General features: G+C 34.6%; 3 protein-coding genes across 5 annotated transcripts; all 3 read right to left on the reverse strand.

Annotated features, from left to right (window-relative positions):
* Positions 1-413: 413 nt before the first annotated feature.
* ftr67 (finTRIM family, member 67) lies at positions 414-8,483 on the reverse strand. Its single transcript, XM_079612809.1, has 7 exons — positions 7,791-8,483; positions 7,622-7,717; positions 4,729-4,962; positions 2,802-2,955; positions 2,619-2,678; positions 1,625-1,711; positions 414-1,490 (listed from the first exon to the last, which is right to left on the reverse strand). Exons 1-7 carry the CDS (start codon positions 8,385-8,387, stop codon positions 1,435-1,437), a joined length of 1,284 nt encoding a protein of 427 aa, XP_079468935.1. The 5' UTR covers positions 8,388-8,483; the 3' UTR covers positions 414-1,434.
* A 1,299-nt stretch (positions 8,484-9,782) lies between these two features.
* LOC306998624 (protein THEM6) lies at positions 9,783-13,484 on the reverse strand. Of its 2 annotated transcripts, none has more exons than XM_079612839.1 (3): positions 13,362-13,484; positions 12,421-12,925; positions 9,783-10,714 (listed from the first exon to the last, which is right to left on the reverse strand). In XM_079612839.1, the coding sequence occupies exons 2-3, from the start codon at positions 12,919-12,921 to the stop codon at positions 10,607-10,609; spliced, it is 609 nt and encodes a 202-aa protein (XP_079468965.1). In that variant the 5' UTR covers positions 12,922-12,925; positions 13,362-13,484; the 3' UTR covers positions 9,783-10,606. The 2 variants fall into 2 exon arrangements, 1 of the variants encoding a protein (XP_079468965.1); XR_013797621.1 differs by lacking the exon at positions 9,783-10,714 and adding an exon at positions 11,591-11,888 and having other exon boundaries at positions 12,035-12,925; positions 13,362-13,409.
* A 142-nt stretch (positions 13,485-13,626) lies between these two features.
* On the reverse strand, positions 13,627-18,430 carry them6 (thioesterase superfamily member 6). 2 transcript variants are annotated; one of them, XM_079612834.1, is made up of 3 exons: positions 18,311-18,430; positions 16,456-16,960; positions 13,627-14,688 (listed from the first exon to the last, which is right to left on the reverse strand). In XM_079612834.1, coding segments are annotated over exons 1-3 (618 nt in total). In that variant the 5' UTR covers positions 18,313-18,430; the 3' UTR covers positions 13,627-14,577. The 2 variants fall into 2 exon arrangements, 1 of the variants encoding a protein (XP_079468960.1); XR_013797620.1 differs by lacking the exon at positions 13,627-14,688 and adding an exon at positions 14,908-15,867 and having other exon boundaries at positions 16,205-16,960.
* Between the last annotated feature and the right edge of the window lie 2,280 nt (positions 18,431-20,710).

Raw genomic sequence — 20,710 nt, forward strand, 5'->3', positions numbered from 1 at the left:
AACATGCAAAAACAAGAGAGAACCAATGAAATATTAATAACTGATTATGTTGTAGTCAATGTATGTGTTTCATGTGAGCTCTGTTTTTCTATTCTTTTTTTTGCATAGTAAAATAAAACCTGCAGATAGTTTTTGATAGTTTGTCTAGTTTTACATGTTTATTTACAATGAAGCTGTTCATTTTAAAGCAAATGTAAATCTCATGTGACAGACTCAGATTATAAAATCCACCTTCATTAGTCTATTTTTCACGAGCAGATTTATCTTCCCTTTAATGCAGATTTTGCAAGCGTTTGCAAATCTGTGCAGATCCAGATGTTCAGATAATTATTTCCTTGATTCTTCTTATGAGAGAGAGATTTTTTGTGTGAAATTAAATTGTTTCCACAGTAAAATCTCAGAGCCATCAAACTACTTGTAAGAAACTTTATTTTTTTTAAATCATAATTTTAAAAATACTTGCAATTAAACAATGTTTAATACACACAAATACAGTTCAAACGTATGAAGCTAAAATAACAGTTCAATTAATATAGACATCAGTTTATAAACACTGATAAATTACACCAATATAGCACTCTATATAATGTGTATGATTAATACTTAAGAAAATACTATAATCATAGCTTATAGTCAACAGGTTTTGCTTTTTTTTTTTTTACATGTTCAACTCTCTTTGATCTGTTGCTGTTTGAGCATGAAAATGGTCTGCAAAGTTACAACGAGTCCCTCCAGCGGGAGTTATTCTCTATATCAGTGTCACTGTTTCTGAACTCCTGAAACGCCTCCGGGAACGAAAACATCACTATATTCCTCATTTAAATAATTCCCACCCAACGCAGAATTAATGGACGAGGCCTTGAGTTAGTTTGTTAAAACTCACGGTTTTGGTAAATGCCACGGTGCATTTCCTAAACATGTTGCTTCCTAAACTCGCTTGACCAATCACAACACACTTGTCAAGATGACCAATCAGAGCACAGTGTGCTTTTTCAGAAGGAGGCGCTTCATAGAGACAGGAACTAAACAGAGTTACTGACAGACTGGGAAAAGACGAGCTGCAACAATATCAAATATGTGGAAATTAAGTTGTTTTTTTTACATTCAAGCATGAAACTTCATAAAAGAGCATAATGGCCTCAATAAAAGTTTGGAACACACAATATTCTAACTTTCACTTCAAGCACATCTGTAATTATAAGATATACAGTTTAACATTCTGTAAGTTTAAAGTTTACACCATTGAGACTTGGACAGTAGACACTGAAACGCATCTGCATTTACATTTCTGTCTTATTTAGTAATAAGAGTTTGTGGTTAATATAGCTTTACATTTTTTACCTTGAAAATGTACATATTTCAAACCACTATGACAATCCGACTTTGGCCTCTTCAATGAATTATACTCAGGCGTTTCTCAGGCCACACTTAAGGCTACCTTCGTCTCCTACGTGGCTGTAGTCTCTGACGAGGACCTTGTGTTCTCGATCCTGAAGAGAAGATGAGAAGACAATGATTTACCGTATACAGAAACAAAGAGGTCAAAGATGAGACCATGGTCACAGTTTTACCAGTAATCTCTTCATGTCAACAGTATAGAATAAAATCTTTTCCTGATACTCACCAAAAGACGAGAATGGAAACACACCAATTGTCGGGACGCTGACGGTAAAAGGGATCTGTACAGGCTGGCCAAACAACGGTGCTAAAGCTATGAAATAAAATAAAAAATCCTGTAAGCTTTTGAAGCTAATAAAGTATTAATAATATTTTCCTCTAAAGTTTTTGATTGTTAAGCTCTGTTCCAAAACCTAGTGAGCTGCCTACCTAGACAGCATTTTAAGTCAATATCTACACTACAAAGTAAAAGTTTGGCATCACTTAAGTTTTTTTTTTTTTTTTTTAAGAAACAATGCTACTTTTTTAAAGCAAATATGCATTAAATTGGTCAAAAATTACAGTTACAATGTAACACAAAATAATATTTTTCAAATAATTTTTTTTTTTAGTTATTTATCAAAGAATCCTTAAACATGCATCACGGTTACCAAAAAAAATGACTGTTTTCAACATTGATAATTATAAGAAATGTTTCTTGAGCTGCAAATCAGCATATTAAAATGATTTCTGAAGGATCATGTGACACTGAAGACTGGAGTAATGATGCTGAAAATTCAGCTTTGGTCACAGGAATAAATTACATTTTACAATATATTTAAATAGAAAGCTGTTATTTTAAATTGTAAAAATATTTCACAATATTACTGTTCTATTTTTATTTAATTGAAATCTAAAAAGTATAGACAACAATAGTAAAAGTGCAATGTATTTTTATATGCATATTACAATTTTGAATTAGTGGTTTAACAAGCTAATGCCAGATCCTGTTGGAATCAATTGCGAGTTCTTTATATAAAAATAACTGTTCTTTATTAGCATTGATGTTTCAGGAACCCTTAACATCCATCAACACTTTCCAATCCACAAAATATTCTTCACACTAAGTGTGTGTGACGACAGCAGGCATCAAAGCAGCTCACTAGGTTTTAGAACAGATTCTAGAAGCAGGATTTTGTCTAGACTTCATTTAAGGCATTTTTAACTGTATGGACTCTTACCTTCATTTGACTCTGAATCTGTCTTTGGTTTAATGCTCTGAATAACAGTAACATCACTCACTGCAAACCGGAACAGGAGTGTTAGACTGAGCATTAAGAGTCATTTCACAATACAATGAAATATTGATTTAGTTTTAAATGGCTTGAAATGTGGCATTTAAAACACAATGCAAGGCTGTTTACCTATCTCGGAGATATTTTCAAATCCCCCCTGGCAGACGTCCTCGAGGAGAGCCTGAAACTCCGTCAGCACCGCCATCACTGTCCCAAAGTTTGGGTCACAGGTAATGTTTGGCAAGTCAACAGGAGCGGGCTGAGCACACAGAGACTTGCAGTTCTGAAGAAGAACAATGGGGGGGAAAAAATGATTGCAACTATGTTAGCCATAGGCAGAGATTTTAGCCAACCAAAAGCGAACGCAACCCAAATCCAATTCCTGATACTGGTCTCAGTTCACAAAGGCTAGTTCTCATCTCATCTCAGCACACAGTGACAGATTAAAGCACAGACTGATGCAATCTCAATTCTGTGTCTCTCTTTGAGTCCTTTGAAGTTTTCAAATAAAGACTCACCATGTGAAACTCAGTGAAAACCAGGAATACCAAACAGTCCAGAGGACAATTCCGTATGCTCACATTTGATGGAATTGGTCACCCAAAAATAAACATTTTTAAAGTCACCATGAAATTAAAAATGGCCAATTATCTCTCTTTTTTTTTACAGTATGTTTTGCAGTGCTTATTATAAATTACATTTCCGTGCACACGTTTTTTTCTTTTTGTTTTTCTCTTTTCATACATGATATTTTATAGTATCTTTAATTAAAGGGGGGGGGGGGATTACAAAGAGGCAAAATAATGATTATTATTTCACTATAATGCTAAATCTCTCTGTAAGACAATTACTTTATCAATTAATACAAAATTACATATTGTAGCTGTCGGGCAGAAACCTCATGTCTCCATTTTTTTTTTTTTTTCAGAAATCATTACAGGTCTCTAATTATGTCTGTCTATGGTTTGTGCAAATATTTAACCAATGAAAAATATTAAAAAGAGCGTGTGACTAAACCTCGTAACTCCATTGGCTCCTCTAACTGTCAGTCAAACCTCATCTGAAGTGCCGCGCGCAGTTTGGTCCGACTGATTTTTTTAATATTGTGTACACTTTGGGACTTTTTATTTAGTAAAAAATTTTTTTTCCTATGTCATAATATAAGGTAAATCTGGCCCCAGCCACAAAAAGGAAGAAAAGACTAATTGCAAACTTCCGTTTCATGCAAACTTTAATCCTAAAACAATACAGTATTTGGAAGTGTGGAAGCTTGTTCCTGCCACGGAATAATACACGTTTTTTAAAAAAGATAATTGCTTCTTTTCATCTCACAATTCTGACATTATTCGCAATTCAGAAGTTTCTCTCAGAGTTATGAGTTTATACGTCACAACACAAATACTACATATATATGAGTTTATACATTGCAAATTTAAGGGTAACATATCCTAATTCAACTTTTTTTTTGCCACAATTCTGATTTTTTTTGTGAGAAATAAAGACACAACTTTGAGTAAACATGTTACAATTCTGATTTTTTTTTTCTACAATAAATTGAGAAAAAAAAGAAGTCTGAAATCTGAAAAAAAAAAAGTAACAATTTCCTTTTTGATGTTTTTATTCTGAGGTGGAAACAGGCTTCCATACAAAATAGATTTAGAAGCTACAGATTTTTATTGAACACAAAATGAGTCACACGGCCTACTTATGGTGCCTTTTTGACTTTAAAAAGCTTCCAGCTGCTAGGCTATATGCTTTCATTAGAAGAAAAAAGCAGCTCAGATATTCTGCCAAATATCTTCTTTTGTTGCATCAACTCACAGGTTTGAAACAACATGAAGGTGAAGAAAAAACTATTCATATGAACGTGAAAAATCTGTACCTGAAAAATCTAATCAAAACAATAAAACGAGTAAGTGAGTGTTGCTTAGTGGTTAAAGACACTGATTAGGTTTGAAAATGTGCTTCATGAACTAACCACCATTGTGTGCTTGGATAAGGCACTTACCGGTAACTTTGGATAAGAAAGCAATTTGTGAATAACCAGCAGCATTACCTGAAGGAAGGCGATATGGTCATCTGTTTGCGAGAGCTCTCCTAATTCACGGTGTCTTTTCTTCAGCTCGGTTATCTCCTGCTCCAGCTGATGAAGAAGCGCTTCAGCCTGGCTCACTGCCGCCCTCTCCTGACCCCGGATCAGCTCCTTCACTTCAGCGCGCCGTCGCTCTATAGAGCACACCAGCTCTGTGAAGATGCGCTCGCTCTCCTCAAGGGCTGACTGTGCGGAGAGCTGACGGGAGACAAAAGCATAACCAGAACGCATGACTTCGGCTGTAAAGGGGTCACGCCGTGGAAAACAGGATTTGTATTGCGCTTTTGAAGTGAGAGTTTGATGTACTATAGACATACTGTAACTTTCAACTCCTTCCAACCAGAACATTCACTGAAATTTAAAGGGATAGTTCATCCAAAATGTTTAATTAGCCCATGATTTACTCACCCTCAATTCCTCCTAGGTGTGTGTATATGACATTATTCTTTGTGGTCGATTCAAAATCGATTCTCAAAGGCCAAAAATAAATTTTTTCCCATATTTATTTATACCTATCACCCAAAAGCCAGTATTAGTTTTCCTACAGTGTTCATAGGCTTGCAGCCTCCATGTTACAGATAATGCTGTGAGATTTTATATTAGTTTTCTCTTAAACATAAAATAACCTGATCCTGATTGATCAAGGCATGCTGATCTGACTTGTCTAATTTTCAGCATCAATTTTTCATCTTGCATCAAAATCCTGTCTATTCATTGTATGCATTTGAAGGTGGGTTCTAATGTCCCCAAGAGTACCTAAAATAAAAAGAGTTTAATATACAGGTTTGTGGCTCTATTTCTTTTTACTAATTAACCACTCGTAAACTTATGTTCAAAAATAAATAAATATAGGATTTGTATTAAATCTATAGTCATTGAGTCGAATCGGGAATCGAAATCGAATTTAGAATCGGAATTGAATCGAGAATCGAAATCGAATCGAATTCAGAGCTTGCGAATCAAAATCGAATCGAATTGGAACATCTGAATCGATACCCAGCCCTACTTCAACAAACAAACATATGGATTTCACTTAAGTCTTATGCGAGTAATGAGACGTAGGCTACTGCTGATATTTACACTACGCCATGACTTATTACACTGCTTTTGACGTCATAAGTTACGCAAGTTGTGCTTTAGGTTTAAGTACACTGCGTATGTTTGTTTGTCCGGAAGCTAGAATTTTATTTTGTAATGTGTTAAAATATTAATATTTTTCTTACACTAATGCATCATATAGCTTCAGAAGGCCTTTATTAACCATTAATCAATTTATTAATCATGGGCTAATTTTCATGTTTGGGTGAACTTTCCCTTTAAGAGCAAAAACTCATTCAGAAATCTTTATTCGTCTTTATACGGCCTTTGGATTTGAGACCATATAACTGCGCCTGTGTCGTAGTCAAAGATGTAACATACTCGCGTAGGAGTGTATTGATATTTTTGTGAAAAAAACAGAACTAATAAAAATAAGTTGAAAACAATTTGAGCCTTTTAAATGACTATTGAAATACATTCAGCATTTTATTTGTTTCAATCATGGACTGCCTGATTGATGAACCAATGGGTCTTGCCCTGGATCTGTGGCTCAAAGGGGTTTCCTCTGGATCTGAATCTTTTAGTTTAGTCTTAGTCAGTCTAGTCTAGGGCTGTGTTTAAAATCGCCCCCTATACCCCTAAATACGGCACTATGTGAGGGGACAGCCATTTGTAGTGGTGTCTGAAACCATAGTAGTGGACATTATCGAGTGCACTCATTCAATCTCATAATGCACCGTAATAATAAGTACAACCAATGTATGCTCAACAGCTAGAGAATACCCATAATGCACTGTGAGAATGGAGCGCTGAGTAAATTCCAGCGTCTGACCAGAAGATGGCGCCAGCAACTGAAACATCCATCCATCCATTTTCCAAACCGCTCGTCCAATGTGGCTACAGCGTAAATTCCTTTTTTTTTATTATTAAATAGTTTAATTAAGGTTCATAAGTGCTCGTTTCCATGACAGAGTTTAAGATAAACATTTTCATCTTATTTTCATTTGTTCTTTCATTTGAGATATTGACATTACTGTGATTTAAATTATTGTCAAGAGCTTTAAAAGAATAAAAGTATAAAAACAAATTGTGTCCACTTTTAGTGAAACGTAGTAATCATTTTGTTTGATTTTGCCTCGATATACAGTAGGTTTATTTCTGTACTTGAGCAGTAATAAATATGTCTTACCAAAAATACAGTAAATATTGTTACAATTTAAAATAACTATACATCATGAATATTTGTATATATTATACATATACTGGTGTATATTATGAATATTTGTATATAAAATACATATATCTGGTGTATTTTCAGCATCATTACTCCCGTCTTTAGTGTCATGATCCTTTAGAAATCATTATAATATGCTGATTTGCTGCTCAAGAAGCATTTCCGATTATTATCAATATTGAAAACTTGTGCTGTATATTATTTTTTAATATATTGTTTATATTTTTGTTGAAATTGGGCTTTTTTCCCCAGGATTCCTTGATGAATAAGAAGTTCAAAAGAACAGAATTTCTTTGAACTAGAAATCTTTTAAAAACTATGTCATTTTTTATAAATGTAACGCATCCTTGGTGTATTAATTTCTTTAAAAATAAGAATCTTACTGATCCCAAACGGTAGCATACATACAACTATAAAATAGTAATACATTAAACTTGTTTTCCTCTCACAATGAACATTTAATATATAAATTAAACTAGACAGCAGTGTTATTTGCACCCAATGAATAAACTATTATTAAAAAGCTAGCGGTTTCCTCGGATTGAGCTTCAGTGAAGTTTGTGTTGGGAAACAGAAAGCACTCACAGTGAGCGTCTGTGTAGCCTGTCTCAGGTCTGCCAGCTCCTTCTCTCTCTCCTGAATCCTCTGCTGGGAAATCATCTGCATCTCCGCCAGAGCATTCTGGGAAGAAAAACACAGGTTACATAATCGTTTGTTCTGACTCGTAAAAATCCCAAATGCTCTACAATTTTACCTTTTTCTCATTCATCTCTGCTGTTGCTAGAACAGTGTCATGTCCTTTGTGTTCATCCGTCAAACAAAGGTAACAAATACATTGCTGATCTGTGCGGCAAAACACCTCAAGTAGTTTATCATGCCGAGAGCAGAGCTGTTCTTGCATCTTCTTAGAAGGAGAAACCAGCTTGTGTTTCTGAAAGGCAGCAGACTCGAAGTGAGGCTGAAGGTGAGTCTCGCAGTAAGACGCCAGGCAGACCAGGCAGGATTTAAAGGCTTTGTTTTTCTTCCCAGAGCACACATCACACTCAACATCTCCAGCTTCAGCTTGGGTGGGATCGGACGGGGTCGGCCCAGCGTGAAGTCCTGTCTTCTTCAGTTTCTCCACCACATCAGCCAGCATTGTGTTCCTGCCCAGCAAAGGTCTGGGAGCGAAGCTCTGCCTGCATTGAGGGCAGCCATAAATCCCCAGATACTCGTCCTGGTCCCAGTAGCCTTTAATGCAGTCTTTACAATAGCTGTGTCCACATGGAATAGTCACAGGGTCCTTTAAGACATCCAGGCATATAGAACAGTTGAACTGGTCATGCTCCAGGAAAACCCCAGCTTGCGCCATTTTGAAAAGGATTCTTGCCGTCCAGCCCCAGTGGCAGAACGAAGCCCAGGCAAGCTTTGTTTATGCAGGAAGTGAGTCATGTGACCAGAGTCTGACAGGAGGGGGAGGGGCGGAACAGCTGCTCTCACAACAACTGAGCATGTCAGAAAACAGTGTTCAGCTCTGTTACGAGTATTAGATGGTGAATCTCACACATCTAAATATACACACACACACACACACACACACACACACACACACACACATATATATATATATATATATATATATATATGAATACAGGTGAAACTCGAAAAATTTGAATATCGTGCAAAAGTTCATTTATTTCAGTAATTCAACATGAAACTAATATATTATACAGACTCATTACATGCAAAGTGAGATATTTCAAGCCTTTATTTGTTATAATTTTGATGACTATGGCTTACAGCTTATGAAAACCCCAAATTCAAAATTAGAATATTGTGAAAAGGTTTTCATAAGCTGTAAGCCATAATCATCCAAATTCTAACAAATAAAGGCTTGAAATATCCTTTGCATGTAATGCGTCTATATTAGTTTCACCTTTTAAGTTGAATTACTGAAATAAATGAACTTTTGCACGATGTTCTAATTCGAGTTTCACATGTATAAAATATATTTTATTTAATATATTTCAATATTTATATAAATATATATACCAGCAGTTAAAACAATAATTATTTGAATGATTTATATTCTATATTCAGATATACATTTATTTATAACAATACAAAATAAAAATAAGATTTTATATATATATATATATATATATATATATATATATATATAATATGATTATATAAATACAATTATAAAATGTTTTACACCTTTCTATTTATTTATTTTAACTTATTTTTCTCTTATAGCCTATATATTTAAATAAAAGAGAAGATTTTTTTCAAAAAGGTAACTTAATTAAATTATATATAATTATTATATTATATAAACAAGAGGTAAAAAAAAAAAAAAAAAAAAACGTTTTTAGGATCATATATTAAACTTTATTATCTTATCTTATCTTTTTATTTAATATACACTCCGAGGTCCACAAATAATATTTGGAATTTGGAAATAAAACTAAATAATTAAAATTTTTAAAGTAAAACAAAGAAACATCATATCGTAACAAAGAAACATTGCATCGTAAAACTAATACAAAATATTTCCGATTGTTCGGAGTTCTCTGGTCAGATAAAACTAAATAAGTAACACTGATTAGAAAAACATAATTGTCAGATTTGTGTTTGCTTACACTGAAGCACAAGATGTTCTCTGGAACATCTCAAATCATGGAGAACATGATCATCAGGGTTTATTCATGTTAATCTCCAGTGCTGCTGCCGTTCATCAAATAAACAAACGCTGAGACATTCTGAAATTCATGTACATTTTTAATTCAACTTTCCCCACTTTGAGAGTGTAACACGACACTAGATGGCAGCAGTGCTGCTTTCACTTGATACAGATACATGAACAGTGTTTATAAGCAAATGCTTCTAATAACTTAGAAACATATACAAACAATATTTATGATGCAGTACTTTATTTCATAATGCAAGTCTTCAGGTTTCATTACAGGTGGTTAAATAACTTTACATAAATACTCTTCTTAAATAAATGATGCAAATTTCTGATTTTTTGACTTGAATAAATACATGTTCCCTTTTCATAAATAATAATAATAACAAAGGTAAACTATAATAACATATCTGACCGGCACAACAAATTCATGAGGTGATATGATAAAACAACACGCTCAGATCTCATTGACCATTTCAACTATTAAAATATTCAGTGCAAATCCTTTTAAAGTGATTTTCGTTACGTTCATGTGCGTATTTGGTCATGGGAGCGTTCAAAAGCTCCAAGCATTCAAGATTTTTCAACATTCGTTCATGCGTTCTCTTTGTCAACAGAGAAACATGCTCTGCGTTTGTCAGGTTCATTCCTTGCAGCTTCTGGAGTGGATTTTGTAAATGCAATAATGAGAGTGCAATACTTCTGAACTAAAATAAACTCTACAAAGGGCTGGTATATGATAGAGTAAACACTGAAGCTTCCAAACACAGGTTCTGGACCAGAAAACCCTTTTGTACATTTTAAAACGGACATTTAGAGATAAGCTACATGATTGAAGGTTAGCATCACGGGAAACTTACATGCACAAGGAAGGCTTACGGTAAGAGTTTTAGGTATGATCATTTGGTCTTCTCGTCTAGTCCGCTCTCTGCTCTCAGAGCCTGACTGCTGGCAGAGATGAATCTAATCCAGTGCTGAAGATCCTCTGAAATGTCAGGGCAGTCCACCTTAAAATTAGAGACATATGCGTTATAGGTTAGTCAAACAGGAACATGCTTCAAAGAAAATTACCATGGTATTACCACGGTACTGTACATGTCCAACAATATATGCTCTAATTTCAAATTGGGACCGGGACCCCGGGGGCCGCAAGATGATCCGTGAATAAGTTGAGAAATAAAACATTTTATTAAAACATTGATTTTATATAAACAAAATAAACAAAAATATGATTATTATTTTTTACAAATAATAATAAAGTAAAAAAACAACTAACAGTACAGTACTAGGCATATAAGGAAAAACAGCAACACTTAACAATAAGGTTCTTTAGTTAACATTAGTTAAAGTATTAACTAACAGAAACTAACAATGAGCAATACATTTGTTACAGTATTTATTAATATTTGTTAACATTAGTTAATATAAATACAGCTGTTCATTGTTTATGTTAGTACACTACACAGTGCATTAACTAATGTTAACAAATACAACATTTGATTTTAATAACATATTAATAAATGTTGAAATTAATATGAACTAAGATTAATAAATGCTGAAGAAGTATTGTTCATTTTTAGTTCATGTTAAATAAGGTAGTAAACTAATGACCCTTACTGTAAAGTGTTACCGGAAAAACATAATAGAAACTTAATTTTCCAAATAATATTTTACACATATTTATTACACACATTTTCACTTACATTTTATTAAATTAAAGCCTTTAATTTCACATTTCCATTTAAATAAAAAATAATACTTAAAATATGTAATGTAGCAAAATGGAAGCTAAATATTTTCAAAATAATATCGTACACACAATTTTAGTAGTATGTTATGTATATTTATACTATAAATTGGGTCTTTATACATATTTTTTTTTTCTAGTATGGGGTTTTATATTTTAAGTAACGTAAATTAAATATTTTCAAAACAATATTTATGACTATTTAGGTAACCCTTTATTTGAAGGTGACCTACAGTAGTTGCACGTTACTACTTAGTAATAAGAGTAAGTTTAGCATATTATGTAAAAGTAACTAACCCTAAACCAAAGCCTAACCTATAGTAAGTTATAGTTTATTAATATTACTAAGTACTTATTTAAGTACAATGTAACTATGTCACCTTAAAATAAAGGGTCACACTTTAGATTAGGGTCCAATTCTCACTATTAACGTACTATTACGTACGTTTCAGCTCCCATAACGTACTGACACCGCCGTCGGTGTATGAATGAGTGAGTGAATGGGTGAATGTGAGGCAATGTAAAGCGCTTTGGTGGCCATTGGGTCTGTGAAAGCGCTATATTAATGCAGTCCATTTACCATTAACTATGACTTTTGCCTCAATAAACTGCTAATTACTGCTTATTAATAGTTAGTAGTTGTTAAGTTTAGGTAGGCTGGGATTAAGGGATGTAGAATATGGTCATGCAGAACAAGGCATTAATATGTGCTTTATAATAAACAGCCAATATCCTATGCAAGCAACTAGTTGATAGTGAGAATTCGACCCTAAACTAAAGGTCTACAAAATAAAGTGTAACCATAATGTTATTCTATTACGGTATAAATTGGGTCTTTATAAAAACATATAGCTAACTGCCTTTTAAATGGAAGGATGGGGTTTACACGAGGACAAGTCCAGTGTCTTTTAACATATATAAAACAACAACTGCTTTAATGCACATAAATGTTAGAAAAATGCATACCCCCCTCTTGCAAAGGAAATCCAAGATTGTCTGTGGACTTCCGCGAATCACGTTCTGTCGGCACAGCATGACCGCAGAGATGAACCCGTCTGACTTGGACACGAATCTCTGCTCTATGTAGAAGGACTTCTCGTCCCACGACACGATGCGGGTGCGCAGCTCGAACGCCTCGCCGAGGGCCAGCGAGCGTCTGTAGCGGATGGTTGTGGCCCCGACCACCATGGTGGCGTTGAGCGCGCGCGCGGCCCCGAAGAGCCCGTTCCGGGTGCAGTGCGCAAAGCGAGCGAAGTCGCACTCGCGCAGATAGCGGGCGTTATTCATGTGACACATGAAGTCCAGGTCGTGAGGCAGAACCCGTCCGTGAACGACCTGCTCGGCCAGAACATCTCGAACCGGACCCTGGAACCAGCACTTGATCGCCATCCACGAGCCTCTCAGGAAGTACCACACGTCAAAACTGCCGAACAGAACCAGAGACCCGGACAGAATCCACAGCAGCATGATTCTGTTACACACAGTGAAGAGTATTAATTATTCACATCATGAATAATTCACGAACGTCAGATGGAGATACAGAACTGGGTTAATTGAGTTTTTTTTTTACATTTAGGCTACTCTGATAGTAAAGAAAAAGCGATGCTGACAGGCTTTAGATGCTGCAAAATACGACGCAAGACATTATTAGGTCATTATTAAAATGTTAATGTAATAGTTGCTGTTATAACACATGTAACGTTCACTCATTCATTTCGGAAATTAATGAAAAATCTACATTTAGATTAAATATCAAAACGCATACAGAACATTGACAATATCGTGCAACGAAACCTATCCCAAGTCTACTGGTTTGAGTTTAAATACATATAAATTGGTGAATTAGGTGCATTTATCAATGTTTATAAGCATAATCTTGGCAAAGATGATATTCTTGATCTACTCACGCGATGGACACCCAAAAAACCGGCTTCACGCACTTCCGCAATGACAGATACTGCGCTCGGATTGGTGTAATGAGATCACGTGACTGAGCAGTAGGCCGCACTACATGACGCCAGATTTCTATCATCCCACTAGAAAACAGGTTTCCAAGACAAAACATATTTCATATTTATACAAAATATTTTGGATGGTGGTTACAGAAATGTGTACTAAGATAGTTAAAATACATAGAGAAATAATTATCTCAGAGAAACAGGATTAAAACATATGAAATAGTTGTTTATTACATTTTAATTAGGCCTACTTAAAACTCCCCAGATGAATAGGGTAAAAAAAAATTTGCAAACATGTTTTATTACAATATTTCTGAAAAGTTATGTTTAAATATGCAAATGAGGACTTCTCTGATTAAAAATTTCTAGAACGAAAATCTAAACATTGGATGAAGTCAAGTTTCAAATTTTTTTTTTTTTTTTTTTTACATATTAAAGGGAAAGGTTTTTATAAAGGGGATTTTGAATTTCTCTTTTTATTACTCCATAGATCAGAAAATACAGCCAGAAACAAAACACTGTAATTTTCACCATTTTTTTTTAATAGAATGTATAATATTAGGTAAATTATATATGAACAACCTCCTCTGTAAAAACCTTCAGGATATAGATAGGAATCAAACTGAAGTTTGGTGTATGCAAGTGCTGCTGAAGTGGAGATTTCTGGCTCAATGCAGAAAAACACATTTAGAGAAAAAAACGGCCTTACGTACTGTAATTGAAAACTACAGACGCAAATAGATAAGGTGCTATAAAATATACACTTAATAGTATTTTTTCGATGTTTTTTTTCCACTATAAATCTGAAAAAAAAAAAAACTTGTTGAAAAGGTAAAAAGCCCAAAATTAACTCATGCATGAAAAAAAAAAATTGTATGTAGTGTCTCACCTTAAATATTATTTTGTTTCCACTCCAGTCCAGTAGGTGGCGTTAATAAACCGTGAAATACACCAGAAAATATTCATCCATTGTTTTTAAGAATATATTTTTAGATATTCACAATCTTCCAGCTTGCATGAGACAAAATGGGGCACGAATAAGGCTTTTAGAGTACAGCAGAACTCATTTTTATTTTGCATACGAGTATCCAACATTAATGTGCATCAGAACGTTCTTGTGTTTTTGTAAACCATTGACTAAGAGTTCATTTAAGGCAGTGAGCCATCATTCGTTCTTTCTATTATCGAGCTGGCATTCCCCCCTGAGGGCTTTACTGCTGGCCGAGATGAAATTGATCCAGTGCTGCAGGTCTTCAGGAAATTCTGGCACTTCAACCTAGAAAGTCAGATTATAAATGTCAGGCTTCAGTGTTTTCAAAATGCGGGAATTCATATTCGATTGGAACAACATGAAGTAAACAATTCCTTTAACTCTCTGGTATTCGTCAATTAAGGGTGAGTCAAACTCAAAAAAGATAGAAGCATATCTTTTTTAATAAAATTAATGTACTTTTTTATTTCAATAATATTTATTCTTTAATATTTATTTTTTTTTGGGATGGATTTCATGGTATAATATTCCCCTCTAATGATGCACCATTTATTTCTATATAAAAACAGTTTATATTTTCAATTAATACAATGTATATATAAGGTTGAGTATTCATTAGTTGCTTATAAGTTTATTTGGAGACATTACTTATCTTTTATTAAGTTTTGCATATATTTAGACATTAACAACGACTATTTCATCAAGGCTGATTTGTAGATTGTACCCCAAAAATTGCTCTGTATTTTTTAAGACCATTTACGTTTTCTAATCAATTTTTGTGTGTGTTTATATTACAATAATATATTTCATTATCATTTCATTACATGAAATAATTTAGTCTAAAATGACCGAAGACCACCAGTCACCGTGATTTTCCCAAGAAAGACATGTTCCTGTCTAAGGAACAACATTCCTGTCCAAAAAATGTAGTCCTAACCCTCAGGGGCGGATATACACTGTAGTGATTTGGAGGCCCCAGAAAAATAATCCCTATAATTTTCAGTATTCATGTTACAGTATTCATGTTAAAACAGGTGAAACCAGTATTAAAGTAGGTTGGACACTAGGTGGTGCTTTGGGGTAATTTTCATTGTAATTCTAAACTTTAAAAACACATTTGTTTTTATTTAAGGTACAAATTTAAATGAAAGTGAAAAAATAATGAAAAGGAAATTATACATTCACACACTTAAGGATTATTTCAACCAAAAATGAAGTTGAGTTGTGCAAAGTATCTGCACATGCATCCTCTACTTGGGCCCTTCACAGAAACGAGTGAGTGTCATTTTATAACAATACAAATATAATACACAATGTTGCTCAGTATTTAGATTCAGATGCATGATATTTTCATTTGCTACAAGCAGGATACACAAGAAGCACGGTCAACGTGGATGAACACGCATTTCGTATTTAAAAAGCATGTCAGGGGGGCTTTGGTTTTTGGGGGCCGCCTACCTTTGCCTGATGGTTAAAGGATTAGTTCACTTTTAAAATGAAAATTCTGTCATCATATACTCACCCTTAAGTTGTTTCAAACCTGTATGAATTTCTTTCCTCTGCTGAACACAAAGGAAGATATTTAGAAGAATGTCAGTAACTAGACAGTTTTTGGTTCCCAATGACTGCCATGGTATATTTTTTTCCTACTATGGCAGTCATTGGGTACCAAAAACTGTCTGGTTACTGACATTCTTCTAAATATCTTCCTTTGTGTTCAGCAGAGGAAAGAAATTCATACAGGTTTGAAACAACTTAAGGGTGAGTATATGATGACAGAATTTTCATTTTAAAAGTGAACTAATCCTTTAAGTCCTCCTCTGCTAACCCTATCCCTACCCATAACTTATGATAGGTGAATAACACTAATGTAGAAGCACCAAACCCTGGTTATTAGTCTAAACTTGACAAACTGTAAACCTGTCCCTAAAATTTGGTTTGGATGATTGAAATGTTGATCCAGGAACATGTTGTACTTGGTGAAATCGCATTCACCGATGACCAACAGAGAGTTAAAACTAAAGGTTTAATAAATCTTTTAAAGCTGCTCACCTTTCTTTTGCACAGGAACTGCAGGATCTTGTCCGGGCTGCTGCGCAGGACATTCTGTTTGCAGAACATAACAGCGGACACCATCCCATCTTTACAAGACACAAAGCGCTGCTCCAGGTAAAATGACTTGTCGTCCCAGGTGATGATTCGACTGCGCAGCTCAAACGCCTCCCCGACACACAGTGGGCGTCTGTAGCGGATGGTACTTGCCCCAACAACCATGTTGGCCCCTAGAGCTCTTAACGCCTTGAACACCCCATTGCGGGTGTATAAAGACAAACGGGCAAAGTCACACTCGCGGAGGTAGCGGGCGTTGTTCATATGGCAAAGGTCAACGTCATGGAGAAGGACTCGTCCGCCAGCGGTCTGCTCTCCTGTGATGTCAAATACAGGTGAGAGGAACCAGGCCCTGACCACCACAACCACTCCGCGTATGTAATACCACACATCCACACTGCAGAACAGGAGCAGCAACACACCCAGAATCCACAGCAGTGTGTCCTCCCTGCCATAGACAGAAGTCAAAGTGAGGAGACATATTAAACACATGCATGGGCAACTGACACGCCATATCAGGGATTTAAACAACTATTTTAATTTATTTTAGCATTAAAATTATTCTATTTTATTATTACAATTCTATGTTGTTATTTAAAAAGTTGCACTTATCTTAAAGGGATAGTGCAACCAAAATGTTTTATTCTATCATCATTTACTCACAAAGTTGTTCCAAACCTGAATGAGTTTCTTTCTTCTGTTGAACACAAAAGATAATATTTTGAATTTAAAGAATGTTGGTAACCAGTTGACGGTAACCAGTTGACGGTAACCAGTTGACGGTAACCAGTTGACGGTAACCAGTTGACGGTAACCAGTTGACGTCCATAGTAAAATACAGAAAAATACCAAAAAAAAAAAAAAAAGTACAATGGAAGTCAATGGCTACCGTCAATTGTCTGGTTAATACAAACATTCTTTAAAATATCATCTTTTGTGTTCAACAGAGGAAACAAACTTATACAGGTTACAACCTGAGGGTGAGTAAATGATGACAGATTTTTAGGTTTTTGCTACAAGCCTCATTCAAGTAGGACTAGTTAGGCTGGTTTGTGAACACGTTTTAAACGAGGTTTGTATCTGATTTTAAACGTATTTCCAGTACCAGACACCAGAGAATGTATTATTTGTGGTAAAAAAAAAAATATATATATAAATACATTTTGAGTAATCTTTTTGATTAATGCATTGAGAAATTGATTAAAATCCACATTGCCACTTTAATTTAAATCTAACCCTAACACTTTAACATAGGGGTTTTGTTTGAGCGAAAACTACAACTATTAACTAGCCAGCATACTTGTGCTTTTGTGGTAACATTTTACAATAAGCCATTACATTTAGTTAACTTCATTAGTTAACATGAACTAACAATAAAACACAGCTCTAAAGTGTTTATTAATCTTAGTTAATGTCTTAGTTAAGATCAAAAGTTATATCTAATATAGACCTGAGCTAACATGAATTAACGAAGAACAGCTGTATTTTTATGTACTTTTGTTTAATTTAACTAACGTTAACAAAGGTTAATGAATACTGTAACACATATTGCTCATTGTATTTCATGCATTAACATACTATTTTGTTGTATGAACTAGCCTACTATGCAGCACTTTCACATTATTTACAACGTTGAAGGACCAGAGTTGTCATTTGAACAGAAACTGTTAAAGAAAACCGTCAACTTTGTGCACTGTGTAAAGTTAAACCTTGGCTAAATCGATTACACATTTACAACGATAAAACTACTCGTTAAAAGTAAATGAACAGTAGTGAAAGTGTCAAACACAGCACTTACATGTCCACGCTGTTTCCACCACCAGCTGCTGCTTTACGTGCTTCACGTCTCCAGACTGAACGCACGATGACACGCCCCCTAAATATGACGTAACGTGAAACGCTTCGGAAGGAAAATGGTAGAAGATTGGCAGATTGGAGAAGGGCCTGGCTTTTACCTGTTAGTGCTGGAGCATGTTGTATTTTAACGAGGCAAATTAAATACATTTCAAAATTGTACATAAAATATAGCCTGACAATAGTAATATTTAATATTTTAATATGTATTTATCATTTGTTATTTGGACATTGACAGCTCGTGTTATTTTTGTAAAGAAGCAGAGGAGACATTTGCACATCTGTTTTTTGGTTGCCCTATATCCAAACAAATTTGGTCTGACCTAGGTTCTCACATATTTGATTCTGCCAATGTTACACTCTGTTTCAGGAGACAGAAGTTTGCTAATGGTATTCCATCCTATCCCCACTTTGAAATTGAATTAAACTCTTCTTAAATCTCCTTAAAACCGTGAGATTTCTTAAATATTATGAATAAATATTTAAAGAAAATCCATGTATTTAGAAGCATTTTTGTATCAGTGTCTGTATGTAGTAATACAATTGCAGTGTTTGTGTCGCTGTCATGTTGTTTCGCAAGGTTTTGATTATGTTGTTTGTTCTAAAAACTTTTCGATTTTTATTTTATTTATGTAATTGATATTAGACTAATTTGTAATTATTTTCAATTTTTTGTAAGATGTGTTTGGTCATGCGTAAATCATGTAGAAATAATTTATTGTGTGTGTGTGTGTGTGTGTGTGTGTGTATTCCCTTGGCAACGTTCTTATGTTATTGTTATTCAAGGTTAATAATAAAAAGTATTTAATTGAACTGTATTATGTATTTTCTTTTTCTTTTCTTTAAATCTGTAATAGATTTATTTATAAAAAAAACTAATGGTAGAAATAATCGGAATTGTTATTGCTTATATACAGCCTTAGTAATAATTCAGTTAAATATTCAATGTATTTATAAGAGTAGGTATTTTCAGTCTCAGAAATAAATACGGCTATTTTTATTCTAATATTGTGTAAAAATGCCTTTTCAAAAAATGAATCAAAGAGGTTGTGGGATTTATTGTGGTTCCGTTGCAACATTCTTGTCAAGCACGTTCCATTGTGGGATGCTGTTTATAACGTAAGCTACATTTTGGCAAATGTTGTAGGTTTTCCATTCTTACATAAAATGTGTATACTGTATACTGTACACAGTGTGTGTGTGTGTGTGTGTGTGTGTGTAGTAGCAGTAGATATGCTGCATATAACCATATTGTTTTACATTACGTTAAGTAGGCTATGAATCTCAGAAGCTCAAATTTGGATGTACTGACTATCTAAAAAAATCCTAGCATGAGCAGATTTGCATTAGTTTGAGAAAATTCTCACAGAATTCATGTTGTGAATGAGTGTTTATTTAAAAACTATAGCACATCCATGCTGCTAATGTGTTTTCATTTTTCTTTTTTGTTATTAATGAGCATGTGGGATGCATAAATTTACATGTTTTTAAGGTTCCTTGTCATTTTATGAATTCAGGTATTCATATCTGCTGGATTCATTCCTGCTTTGGCTGCAGTTTGTGTCCTCTGTGAAGTCCTGTAAGTCAATATGAATGATGAATTATAGGAGATTGAGTCTGGCATTGTCAGTGACGGAGAGGGATGAACGGGCCTTCGGAAACGTCTGAAAGAAACGGAAAATGACTGTAGCCATCTTCCCCCATTCTCCTTTCACACAAGGCATTACTACATGAATTCATCAAAGCTTTAACGTGAAAATAATAGCTCTGCAGTGTGTCTGAATGTGAATAATCGGCTGAAGTTAAATGGGCTGAAATTCCAGGAAGACAGACGTCGTCTGAGGAGCGAGCGAGCATTAGTCATGACACTTCTGTCTCATAAACGGCATCCTGTGGTTCTGTTGAGACAGGAGAGCATTTGAAAAACAGTCGTCCATCACGTTAATGGAAATGTATCGATTGTGCTGCAATGTGTTTCTGAAATCGTAATGAGCATATTGAGGGGTAGCTGCTGAAAAGCATTGAGGAGTATTTACAGACGACGGTGTTGATGGGCTGTGAGTGTTTGCGTCAGTGAGTTGGAATGAGTGGCTTGGACTTTCAGATAGATTTATCTTAAAGGGATAGTTCACCCAAAAATGAAAGTTTGCTGTTAATTTACTAACCCAAAGTCCATCCAAGATGTAGGCGTCTTTTTCTTCTTCTTCAGTAGAACAGTAAAGAAGTTTTTAGCAGAAAATGTGGTCGTTGGTTATTCATATAAAGTCATGTCGCATGATGAGGTGGACTAGGAGTTGCACAAACTAATCTATATAAAGTAGATATAAAGTGGCATATCAAAAGA

This window comes from Phoxinus phoxinus, assembly GCF_949152265.1.
Source record: "Phoxinus phoxinus genome assembly, chromosome: 5".
NCBI lineage: Eukaryota > Metazoa > Chordata > Actinopteri > Cypriniformes > Leuciscidae > Phoxinus > Phoxinus phoxinus.